A 13,358-nucleotide genomic window follows, 5' to 3' on the forward strand; every position below is an offset into this window, starting at 1 on the left:
TGGAATTATGGCTACACAGTTTAATCCAAATTAGAATTAGAATTACTGATTTCACAAAAACTTCTGGAAATGAATGAGATTCCAAATTAGGATGAAATTCAACAAAAATTGGGTTCAGTTCATCAAATCATTCTTACACGAGAATGACAAATGTCAATTGCCGAATTCTGAAAAAGCGTCGAAATTGAATTAAATTGCGAATTCCAGAGAAAATACAACTAAAACCAAGTGCAGCATTTCTCATCAAGTCAGAATTCGTTCCCATAAACGCGAGAACGACAAATGTTTGTACGCCGGTCGTGGCTCGTTTCGGACTGTTCTGGTCTCCAGTAGCATTTTCAGAAAAACCAGAAAGGAGATTACAATTAAAATTAGAGTGTAGAAACGTTTCTAAAATTAGTCTAATTATATAACTGGAGCTATCTAGTTGTCAAAGTCTGCGTCAAGTTGTCGCGCCGCGGCAAAGGTTGCACGCTGCGCGTTTTTCGCAGTATGGAAATATCTTTGATTGATCGGAACATAATGCCAGCGGGGCCGTGCGCTGATGTCGTGCGGCGTGCCTCCGTATATGCCGCTGTGACGCAAACTTTCTGGTGAAATCTGCAAAGAAAAAGCACCAAAACTCGCAGAAAAAAGAGGTCGCATCATGAGCCGTTTCGGCTCAGGCGTTCCCGCATACTGTATAGGACTGTAGGCTATCAATCTATGATATATCACGCTGTCGCGTGTCAGAAATATACTCCTGTTGATTGAAACCCGTCCGATTATGACGAATGAGGTTTCTTGAATGCGGTTTGTTGGCGGCTTATATCCGGAATGCTTGAGGCTTGTTTATCAACAAGCGTGCACTATTTTACGCACTGCCGTAATGTATTTACACCCGTGATACTGCAGACTTGGTTATAAAAGGAAATGACACGATACGCATTGCCGTAACGTAGGCCTACTCCACAGTTTGACCACTAGAAAATTTTCATCTCTTCCGGATTAGATTAGAATTAGAATTATAGCTACACAGTTTTCTCCAAATTATATTATACTTGGAATTACTGAATTCTGGAAAACTTTGAAATTTAATCAAGTTCGGTTCCTATCAAATGAAATATTGTGTAATTGTCCAAGTCTGCCATACTCGGGCCTACATCAGTAATACTATCGGCTTATTTAACAAAAGCTACCACTACACGCACTGCTGTAACCGTAGATAATTATTATCCGCATCACGCGTCTCGATATGAATTCAAATGTTCAGAAAGCAACCTCAAAAGTCATAACATACAACACTTGGGATTTATTAGGAATGTATATGGTGATTTGTGTGAATTTACATCCTGAAACATGTGGTTGGTTAGCAAAGTGGCCTGTTTGTGTCGAGCTTTCCGCAGCTTGCAGTGGGATTAATTCAACTTCAAAGATTTTGCCAATTCAGTAATTCCAATTATAATTCGGAAAGAACTGTGTTGCTACAGTTCTGATTATAATCTGATTTGGATTCGTATAATACACGCGTGTGAGCAATACTCAATACTCCATTGGTAGGCTTACCATATTTTGGAAATCTAAAGAGTCTCTGACACTTTTTCAGAAATTTGAGACTTGCAAGAATTCTCAAAAACCGGTGAATTTTTCTCACTTTGTGATCGGTTGACTGAAAAAAAAAAAAGTCATCTTTTCCGCTCAGAGCTCAAATCACCGTTTTTCACTCCGAAATACCCGCCGGAACGTCACTTCTGTGCTAATTTACGGCATACCACTCGCAATTTGCTCTAAATCTGACCTAAATTTTCAAAAAAGAGGACTAAATCTCAAAAAAGAGGACAAAAGGGCGTCCTCCGAGGACACTTTCAAAAAAGTCAAAAAAGAGGACAAATCATCTTAAAAGAGGACGTATGGTAACCCTATCCGTTGATGACTGTGAAGTCCGTCAGAAATTTCCTTCTAACGGCAGTCATTTATTGGGATTCCCACCTCGAAGGTGACTCTTAGTTCCCAGTTGAGCTGCCATTTGCAGGTCTGACGCCAGTTTCAATTACGGTTTCGTACCGTCTTACAAGAAGCAGGCCTTTCACAAGCCAAGCGGGCGCTGAGCCAGCGCGTGTGACCTGACGGCCAATTTAATACATCGTGAAATGCCTATCATCTTGTTTCCCATTCACGTTTCGTTACGTGCTGTGATACTGCGTCTTGTACATCGGTTGTAACTGCAATCTTTAATCTTATTCTTTAATCTTTATTCTTCGAGGCTGCGGTGTGAAACCTAAAATGATCACGTGTCGTGTTTATTCCGTCATAACCGAACGAGAGGTGCTGTCGTTGTGACGCTATCAAACACGTTGTTCATTTGCGATCGATTTTGCGTGAATCGTGACCACTGACCAGCTATTGATATATTATACATGCTAAACTACGTCCTTTCCTTTTGTACTGTAGAATGTTCTTTACAACTCTGTATGTGCTAGTTCCTGACGATTACCCCTGACGAGTGCCAGCCGATAATATTCTAGGGTTACCATACGTCCTCATTTTACAGGTGTTTGAAAATGTCCCCCTTTTTAAAAATTCGCCCTCCTTTACAGCTTTTAGAGCTAACATAGTGGATAGATTCGAGTGAAAATGGGTTAAATAGGAAATTCGTGGTTCGAACGAAAGTGACGACCTTTTTTTTCGTCAACCGACCACGAAGTCGGAAAATTTTACCATTTTTGCCGGATTTTACTCTGGTATTCCAAGTTTGAAAATGACTTCTAACTCATTAACTAGTTCTAATCTAATTCGGGAAAAACTATGCAACTATAATTCTAATTCTAATGTAATTTAGAAGAGCTGAGTATCTTCTAGCTGTCCAAGTCCGCGAAAAGGTGTCCACACGCAGCCTTTTCTAGTTTGTTTCGTGCCCATGCATAGCAGTGGCTGTAAAGCTGGTCAAATAAATGCTGTGGGGTTTTGGAAATGCGATATCTTTTGAATATGTCGGTGATCGTTCTTATCGGTATCGGTTTAAAAAATATCCTGTATCGGTAGAGCTATAATCTTTACAAGTAGACAAGAGGTAATATTTTGTAAAAAAATGCAAGCGGGATAATTAACGCGGAAATATTTGCAGTCTGTTTGTCGGTCAGGATTTCCTCTTTCATTTCTTTCCGCGTGGGCGTATATGTCGACACTCTCGCTTTTAGCTTGAATTCGAGCTCGTTGATACTCAAGTTTTGATTATGGGGAAGTCGCGGTCAATTTTAGTATCGGGTTGCGCGGGTTCGGTTCAGCAGGCGTAATTGCGACTTTTTCGGCGGTGTCGTTAGCAGCCTTGAATGATGATATTGAAGGAGCGCGATTAGGGCTGGTATTCTAGTGAAAGCCTATGGAAATAGTTCGAATTTACAGAATGAGCTTAATTTTCATACTATTTTATAGAGTCACAACACCCTTGTTTAAAACACGTTTTTTATTGTCTTTTTAAAGCCATGACGTCACAAATATTCAATTGTGACGTCATAGTGGATTGGCATTGACAATTGAAAATCTTCTCTGCATTACTTTTCATCCAGTGTGCAGTGCATGCCTCTTCTTTACTTCGCCTAGGCCAAGGTGGGTGTCAGATCTTAAAAACTGCTTCAAGTTGTTTCGACACCTTACTATCTTTTCATTGTATCGCAGTCTTGTGGTGTTTTGAAACGATGAAAGTATTAATAAAACTGATTGATTGAAAATATAGGGGAAATACAGCTCCGTTGACGTGCTACAGCTGTTGAACCGACTATTTTGAGCGTTCCAACTATTCCATATCGTATACGTCGGCTAAATCGGGCGGTAATCGTCCGTAGGCTCATACAACATGTGTTATGGAAAGTGTTCAATTATGGCATAATTTTTTACAACTTACAAAAAAACAAATTTATTTTGAAAAGGGCCTTTGTTTAAAACGCTGTTTAAAACATGATTTAAACCAAGTGTTTTTAACAAAGGCCTTTTTGCAACCCTGCTGATAAGTACTAAACGTCGAAATGGAATTAATTGCATAGCGCGACAAACATCAAGTTCATTTTGTAAAATTACTGAAACCGTGAAAACTTGACATCGAATGAAGTTCACTTGATATCAAATCAGATTAGATTGTCATTCGGAAGAAAACGGCAAATGTCTGTACAGCAAGCGTGGCGCACGATACAGTTCTGTAGCGTTTTCATTAAATCCAGGAGTTAGATTAGAATTAAAATGATAGCACAAAAACATTTCACGAATTAGAGTAGAATTTCGCTTCAATTCTCTAATTCGACAACTGGAGTTATCTAACTGTCTAATTGTTTCAGGAACCGGACGACAGTGACTCGCTGGCGAATGAACCAAGTTTATTCGAACGAAGCCAACTCAACACCTACTACGACAGCGCGTCTATCTCGGCCGCCGCAGAAGACGCTTTGCACTGTCTCGACGAATTTGCGAAAACATGCGTACTTTCTGCTCCGTGACATTTAGGCCTCTGTGTTTTGGGTTTGAAATAAACTTTGAGTACGAACTTTATCAGATTTTTCGTCGCCGGAAATGTGTGTCTGGGAAAATACTGGGACTGGAGACGAGCGATTGTTTTATGACTTTACTTACAGCGTTAGGTCGAAGATTGTTGTTTACAAACTGCATTGTCGTGGAAAGTCGAAAAATTTCAGATTTTCCAAACTAGATTAGCATAAGAATTGTAACTGCATAGTTTATTTCAAATTACATTGAAATTAGAATTACAGACTTCGTAAAAATTTGGAAATTGAATAAAATGCCCGATTAAAAAGAAATGCATCAAGTGCAGTTTCTGTCTAATTAGAGTTCATACTTGTAATGGAGAGAATGGCAAGTGTCTGTAGACTAGGGCTGTTCATCCTTGATCGGTGGATTATCCGTGAATTATCAACGAAAAACTCAAGTATCTCCGCTTCTACTCGTTGGAATTGAGTCAAATTTATTTTGCATCGTCTCTGAAGACAGCTCAGTAATTTAATGGGGTTTACAGAAAAATTAGATTTTTTTTTTTAATTTTCCCCAATTAATAAAAATTTTAATTGGATCTGCGGAGTCTTATACTGGTTAGAATTGAACCGAATTTGGTGTGCAGCGTTCTTCAGGGTAACAATTTAATCAGTGAATGGCTGGAATCCGGGAGAAAAGGTACTTTTGAACGGCCCTACTGTACACCGAGCTTGACTCATTTCGCACGGTGCAGTTCTCCTGCAGCATTTTCAGGAAAACCGGAAATTGAATTAGAATTAAAATGAGGGTAGAGAAGCATTTCACAAATTAGGTTACCGCTATTTCGCTATAATTAGTCTGATTAAACGACTAAAATTATTTAGCCCTCCAAGTCTGCTTTTAAGACGGTGAACATTGTCCTGGGCTGTATGGCTGAGAATTGTGTAGTGAGTCTCTGTATAGTCCGCCGTATGTAAGCGGTTGTTACAGCAGTATGACAGCAGCACGATTGAAAATGTAGCGTAGTATGCAAAATACCGATCGATCTACACGCGCATGCTGGTACTTCTTGGACGGCGATAACGTAGAATCGATTTCTATTGCGAGAAGCGGGTCGCGTTGACCTCAAATGCAGGTAGATTTGCGGGTGAATCATGTGTGCAGAATCGACGCTGGTACGTTCCTAGCAAAATCGATATTATAGAGTCGATCGATAGGTCATATACCGGTATTTGATGTGCTGCCAAACTTGTACTGAAGATGCTAGCAATTATTTTACTATGCAAATGTTTCGATTTCAGTATCAGGCTACTAATAATAATCTTATCATTTCAAAACACCACAAAACTGCGATACAATGAATAGATAGGAAGATTTAGAAACGACTTGGAGTCGTATTTCAAATCAGACACACGCGCCCCACATGCATGTCTGCGGATCCGATTTGAATGTATGGTGGCCAGTTTTGGTCAGAGCATTTCATTCAGTGAGCATGCCACTTCTTTACATCACCTAGGCCAAGGTGAGTGTCTGATTTCAAAGACTACTCCGAGTCGTTTCGACACCTTTCTATCTTTTCATTGTATCGCAGTTTTGTGGTGTTTTGGAATGATGAAAATATTAATCAACTGACACTGATACCGATATGCTGAGAAGTGGTGATGGATTTTTCCGAATTAGATATAATTATAGCTACACATTTTATTTTAATTAGTTCAGAATTAGAATTAGGGAATTCGCGAAAACTTGTAAACTGAACTAATTTTAGCTGGTATCGAATCAAAGTTCGTCCTCATAAGCACGAGAAATGTCTGTACACGAAACTTGGCTCGTTTCGCACTACGCAGTTCTCCTGTAGCATCAAATTTCTAGCACCGAAATATTTCAGCTAACATGCTTGAATTAGAGCAAGAAAAGATTTTCGTAAATTTGATTATCGATATTTCGTTCTAATTAGTCTAATTGTACAAAGAATTAGGCTATCTGGTTGTACAAATTTGACACGGGGTGCATTGTAATCTGATTTATCAGGCTCTATATCACGGTTATGATTGATATCAGTAAAGAAAATTCAGTTTTTTCAGTTTTTTTTCCTCATTCTTCTTCTAAAAATACACATCGTGAATTATCAGCGTCTCACTTCAACTCGTACGCGGGTGGAATATACGATACAACACAGAGGACTTGGTTGCACGTCGAACTAATATGATCCCTTTCGCAGTTATAATATGTAAATGTATGAAAAACCTACTGTTCCGTACGATAACAACATCATAAGTTCATTCCATACTTGGTCACAAATGCAGTACCATGCTCCTCGCCAAAACTCAAAGAGTACGAGTACCGTACAGCACGAATTCCTATAGCGTGCATTGTCGACAACGACCGAAAATGTGTATTCCATCACAATAGACACTTACGTGACCTTTGACACGAACCAATCACGTTGCAGCAGGATGTAAACAAACATCAAGCCCGGGCAAACTTACTATGAGCTCTTATGGAAAAGGGTTGAAAAATGAAGGTTTTTAGCAAAATGACATTTAATTGGGGATAGCTGGCTTTGGTGAATGGTAATAACGTTGAGCTAGTACGTATTTGCAGTGTTATAACCTAGAATAAACCTGAATGGTTGCAAGCAACCATCAGCACGGTATGTCCAAATGAATGGATTTCTGACAACTTTTCGGATGAAACAACTATTGCGGTGTTATCATTAGTCGTAAACAATACTATAGGATTGTCGTACCGAATAGCATGTATTAGAGGAATCTTGAGTCAGGATAGGTGGGGTATTCATTATGTGTGCTCGGTGTTATATGCGTTCTATTTAGGGAATCATATACGGAACAGTCTGTATCACTATCTAGCAAATTATACTGTTACACTCAGGGTTGTAATGACTCGAGTCATGACTCGACTCGAGTCACGATTTTATGATGACTCGACTCGTTTTCTTAAAATACGGAAATGACTCGACTCAAATCAATCTGTGTATTGACTTGACTTGGACCCGAGTCATTGTGCATGACTCGAGACTCTGACGGCCAAGACCGACATTTCATTGTAATTTCGAAGAATAGTAAAGTAACCACACTATTGGGATTTCGTCTATTGGTACTGATACTTGAAAACGCGACCAGAAACTGCTAAAAATGAGGAAAATTAGTATTATAAATGCGAACCATTCGATATCACCAAACTGAGTTATAAAAAGTGGATTCAGCAAGATTTAGCAACTGATCAGTCGACACAATAACTTGGACTCGACTCGAGTCATGGTGGACTCGGCCCTCTGATTGCTGACTTGGACTTGACTCGGTGGTGAATTGAAAATGACTCGAGTCAAAACTATAAACGTGTGATTGACTTGTGACTCGGTTACAACCCTGGTTACACTGGACACTTGTCTGCATATTCTATAATCAACATGTTACTATAATATATGTGTTAGGCAACATGATCCGACCACAGCTGAAATTGCCATTTTTTGTTCTAGCTCATGTATTGAATCCATCAGGATAAATGCCGGATAAACACAGCAGCTAAACTGCTAATAGCCTACCTACGGGTGAAACTTGGAGATTGCTACCCAGAACGTTCCTGGTGTGCGCTTCTACCTTTCCCAGAGCCAATAACATGCATGTAAGAATGTAAAATCTGGATAAAGGCATGTGGACTTCCTTATAGTCATCTGAATTCTCATTTTATTGATAAAATGACGTATGTATTATTGTACCAAAAATATTGAATCGTCACATAATTTAGTAGATAGAACAATGAGTCCAAACTGATATGCAGTCACACCGCTTTCGTTGTTGATGCCACAATCGACTTGGTGTGTGTCTCATATTATTCCGCTCCAGTGTTGTTGCTTGATGGTGTAAAATGGATTGAAATTGTTGAAAGCAATATATTCAATGATAAGATGGATAGTTGATGACATTGGTAGGGGTCGACATGAGTCGCACGAGCACGCCTTGATGGGTGCCTGTACAGCAGTGTTGTTGCTCTGTAAAATAAACATATTATATATTTTATGCAGGCTTGATGGATATCCTTTATGACGCTGCAGAAAGAGGAAGTCGAGGGATAAAACGCAAGAAAATCAAATTTCTGGAAGAAGTATAGAAGCACAAAACAGGAAACTCTTCCAGGAAAATTACAAATTGACGGACAATTATTGCTAGTGAAGTTCAGCTCTCAGAGCACCATAGAGTCAAAAGATGTGGAGAAGCTGATGAAATTTTATAATGGACTACATTAAATTCTTTCTGAATTGCCCGACTTATCCTACTGACGTCAAATTCCTATTATTGTAGTAAGCATAGTAATAAACCATTAGGTGAATCGTATGTAACTGCTTCATTAAATTTCGATTTGGCTATGTAGAGATGTGGTTCTTAAAAATGCAGCATTTGCATCCATTCGCGAATTCTCAAATCTAGAATGATTATTGACTGTACTGAACTGATGAAGACACACCCCGCCGTGCTCACAATATCTTTCTGTCTATAAATCACATACAACTTTGAAAGGATTGATGGATTGTGGTGTACCAACTTTTGTGCGAGAACCAGTGTTGGTATGACTCGAGTCATGACACTTTGCTAAAATGACTTGACTTGACTCGGCATGTCAGAAATGTGGATTGACTAGTGACTCGGAGCAAAATTCATGAGTCAATTTCAAGTCCTCAAGTAATCGGTGTCAATAAAAACCACTGTATCTTGCACACTGTATGTTCGGACTGTTCACGAAACGCTGGTGAGAGTGACCAACCAACCCGTGAGAGTGACCAACCATTCAATGATCGAGCGTTTTACTGAGCCTTCATTGTTCTCTCACAAATATATTTTTATCGCAAACGAATCTTACAGCTTACGTTGTCGTAAACTAGTATACCGTAGTAAAGTAATTTAATAGCAAAATGTCTATTTCTGTTCTACATTTTTACCGTAACCAAATGTCTTGTTTTATTGAAATTGATTGGAATATAGGCTAGTTTATATAGTCCTTAACCATTGACGAAGGCTCGAATTGTATCATATCAATTTGTAAATGGGTAATGTATTGCATCTTATCAATTCATTTCTCTATTCTCTATTTTGGATGTTAACTATAAACTGAGGCTATGCAATCACGTAGTTTAGCAGTTCTACGTATACGTGAGCGACACAGCGCCTTCTTGTGTGTATAACTCTGTATTCGTTCATTGGTGTGTGTGACTTGACTCGTGGCTCGACTTGACTCGAGTCAAAATGTGCAATGACTCGAAATGACTTGTGACTCGAAGGTAGTGACTTGATCCCAACACTGGCGAGAACTATTCACATGGAGCTATGGTGCACTAAGAGATGCTATCATGGCAGAAAAGGGATTCGCAATTGAGCCTGAAATCAATAAATTAAATCTAGATTTTATATTCCTGCACATGATTTGGCACATCGTCAAATGTCGGGGCCAAACTGTTCCGCAACAAGAAAGATGACGAGACATCATATTCATATTAAACAACTGATCGGAAGAATCAAGGAGTGTGAAATTTTGCCCGGTGTCATAATATGCAGCATTGTCTATCAACTAACCGAATATGGACTAATTGCTTACTCTAATTCAAGATTAGAAATGAATGACGCAACATATTCAGCATTTGTGCAAATTCAGTTCCATTGTGAATATCGTAATGACTAATAGCATGCTACAGATCCTAATTGCATGGTGCCATGGTCAGTGTGTGCCAACAGTGCATGTCTATACCAGTGTTGGGGTCAAGTCACTACCTTCGAGTCACGAGTCATTTCGAGTCATTGCACATTTTGACTCGAGTCAAGTCAAGTCAATCGATTTTCAAAGGTGACTCGAGTCAAGTCAAGTCACTCAATTTTTGGAGGTGACTCGAGTCAAGTCGAGTCAAGTCACGAGTCAAGTCACATTTCAAGTCAAGTTGCCTTTTCGATGTATGTATGAGGAATGATTACGTCACTGCAATTTGCTAGCTGTCTGAAATACAGTTTGAGTGGTCATTGGTCAATGATTTCGAACCGATGAACGAATATAGAGTTAAATATACACGCAAGAAGGCGCTTTATCGCTCACATATACGTAGAACTGTGAAACTACGTAATTGCATAGCCTCAGTTTATAGTTACCAGCCAAAATAGAGAATAGGGAAACGAATTGATAAGATGCAATACGTTACCCATTTACAAATAGATATGATACCATTCGAGCCTGTGCCCATGGTTGAGGACTATATAAACTATATTCGACTTCAATTTCAATAAAACAATCGGTTTGGTTAAGGTAAGATGAGAACAGAAACAGACATTTTGCTATTCTATTACTTTACCACTAGAGTTACGACAACGTAAGCTTTAAGCTTCGATCACTTCGTTTGCAGTCAATCTATTTGTGAAAGAACAATCGAGGCTCGGTGAAATGCACGCTTATTGAATGATTGGTCGCTCTCAGTCACACGGGTTACACAAGCGTTTCGCGAACAATCCGAACATATCCAAGATACAGTGATTTTTATCGACACCGATTACTTGATGACTTGAAATTGACTCGTGAATTTTGCTCCGAGTCACGAGTCAATCCACATTTCTGATACGCCAAGTCAAGTCATTTTGGCAAAGTGACTCGAGTCAAGTCAAGTCATGCGAAAAAGGTGACTCGAGTCTGACTCGAGTCAAGTCATGACTCGAGTCATCCCAACACTGGTCTATACATACTATATTCCAGTGGTGTGGTGTGCATTGAATCTCATTTAGATGCCCAATTTGTTGAATAAACAGTTCTCCAGGTACAGATGTTGTAGGATTATTTGTGTTTGGTGTAATGTTATAAAATCGAAGACACCAGAGACACCAGACACACTAAAATCTACCTAGAGGCAGGAGTTGATGGGTTGCAAGTACGGTCAAGAGATGGCTTGGCAATCACGATCGAGCTCACTGATGCTGACGCAAATCACAATGTATGTCTTTCAGCCCTTGTAGCTTCAGGTGTTGGATTGTCTTGATCCGTGCATAACTGCATATGCATGAGAGCATATCAGAACCTAATCTGAAAATAAAACCATGGTTACAATATCTATTGCATGAGTCTCTGAAGAAATGCCTTTTCCCTTACTTACCCTGTCTTACAAGTGCAAGACGAATCAATATTAGATTTTCCGAGATATTTCCATCAGGTGTGGTATCTCACTTTTCTGCAAGTTTTTTCTGCGATAACATTGGCTGTTCACTAGAATATTGCTTCCACAATAAGAGTGGATTGTCTCCTCAATCTTTATCCCTAAGTCGTGTACGTAGCTTCGTAGCTTTCTCCGCGGTGTAAGAAGAAAATACTGTCCCACTCAAATCCGAAAATCCGATAGAATATCCATAGCTTTCAATCAATATATACCAAAATTGTACTGTGTGGCAGCGGCTATATTTTTCTAACATATATTTCTGAACAGGAGATATTATGCTTGGAGATTTTACTCGTGACCTGAGCCTATGAAATCGTCAAATATGCATTACCACAATCCGATAGTATAGTATACATCAATCGTTGCTTAATCCTAAAAGTTGTCAAAACTCCATGCATTTGGACACACCATGCTGATGCGTACTTGCCACCATTCATGTTCATTCTAGATTAAAACGCTGCATCTACATACTAGCTCTGCGCTATTACTATTCATCAGGTCCAGCCATCCCCAATTCAATGTAATTTTGCTAAAAACCTTCATTTTTCAACCCTTTTCCATAAGAGCTCATAGTAAGCTTGCCCGGGCTTGATGTTTGTTTACATCCTGCAGCAACCTGATTGGTTCGTGTCAAAGGTCACGTAAGTGTCTATTGTCAAGAAAACATTTTCCTTATAGTACTACTTCCGGTGTACGATGGTTACGCTAGTGTAGGTAGATAGGCGGCGTCATTATTCCGTGAGAGCAGTCTTAACGAGCTGTGAATATCCTCATTTCGTGGTCCTCATTGGAATATTCGCAATGGCGACTGCGTGAGTTCATTGCCGACCAAAGATATCCAAACCTGTCCGAAACATACTTGACAACTAGATAATTCCGATTACAGTGCGAAATGCCGGTAATCTAATTCCAATATAATTTGCGAAATGTTTCACTGCTATCATTTTAATCTCTAGTTTTCATGAAAATGCTACAGGAGAACTACATAGTGCGATACGAGCCTTGGCCTGGTGTACACAGCAGTAGGCTACGCTGTACAGCAGAGGTGGTCAGTAACGAAGTACTTCTACTTTTTCGAAGTACTCAAGTAATTTTCCTCTACTTCTGGTACTTACTCAAGTAGATCCGATTTTCGCTACTTCTACTTCTACTTCGCAATATTTTGTGATCTACTTGCTTACTTTTCGCTATTTTCAGTTTTTCAAGTAGAAGTAGTTCAATCTCCCAATAAGAAAGATGGCCTGAGAAATTTCGGGGCTGTTCGCATGGAGTATCAACATTTAATTTTCATAAAAGTTGAGTAAAGCCAAGAATTCTCGTCGCACTTCGCGCGCAGTGGATACGGAGTGACCAGTATGATTTCACGAAAGTATCGGTGAATATAATTTAGGTAGCGGGTTGGCGTGCTTCCGTTTACACCATATTGTCGCCCTTCGCCCATATGAAATAATTCATCACAATATGTATGGCTCACCATAACGTTTGAAACTGATGTTTTGCTATCTGGCATTTAGGCCTACTTGTCATATCGTAATCTAGCATGTCCATGGCGTGTCCTAATCTGGAAAAGTAGACACTGACTTTTTTTTTTAGTTTATCACCTTTGAAACCTTCTGGACTAAAGGCATGAAATACATGTTCCATATTTAGAAGTAGTATTTATGTTTCACTTTTAATTCCCAGTATCATACACTTTGAGTTA

At 39.3% G+C, this 13,358-nt stretch overlaps 1 protein-coding gene and 1 long non-coding RNA gene across 5 annotated transcripts in view; one reads left to right on the forward strand and one right to left on the reverse strand.

The window, feature by feature from the left end:
• The window catches only part of LOC145449805 (tRNA (32-2'-O)-methyltransferase regulator THADA-like), a 106,177-nt gene extending 101,659 nt beyond the window's left edge, over positions 1–4,518 (forward strand). For all 4 annotated transcript variants that reach the window (XM_080328235.1, XM_080328237.1, XM_080328236.1 and 1 more), the window contains one exon: positions 4,308–4,518. In XM_080328235.1, the coding sequence (XP_080184361.1) occupies positions 4,308–4,466 (159 nt within the window). In that variant the 3' untranslated portion in view covers positions 4,467–4,518. The remainder of the gene's footprint in view (positions 1–4,307) is intronic.
• A 3,097-nt stretch (positions 4,519–7,615) lies between these two features.
• Positions 7,616–12,318, reverse strand: LOC145449842 (uncharacterized). The gene is made up of 3 exons (XR_013918361.1): positions 11,597–12,318; positions 11,348–11,526; positions 7,616–8,467 (listed from the first exon to the last, which is right to left on the reverse strand). It is a non-coding gene; the product is annotated as an uncharacterized LOC145449842 (long non-coding RNA).
• Positions 12,319–13,358: the final 1,040 nt, after the last annotated feature.

Source organism: Botryllus schlosseri, chromosome 11, assembly GCF_051294905.1.
Source record: "Botryllus schlosseri isolate E-star chromosome 11, Bs_hap1, whole genome shotgun sequence".
Taxonomy (NCBI): domain Eukaryota; kingdom Metazoa; phylum Chordata; class Ascidiacea; order Stolidobranchia; family Styelidae; genus Botryllus; species Botryllus schlosseri.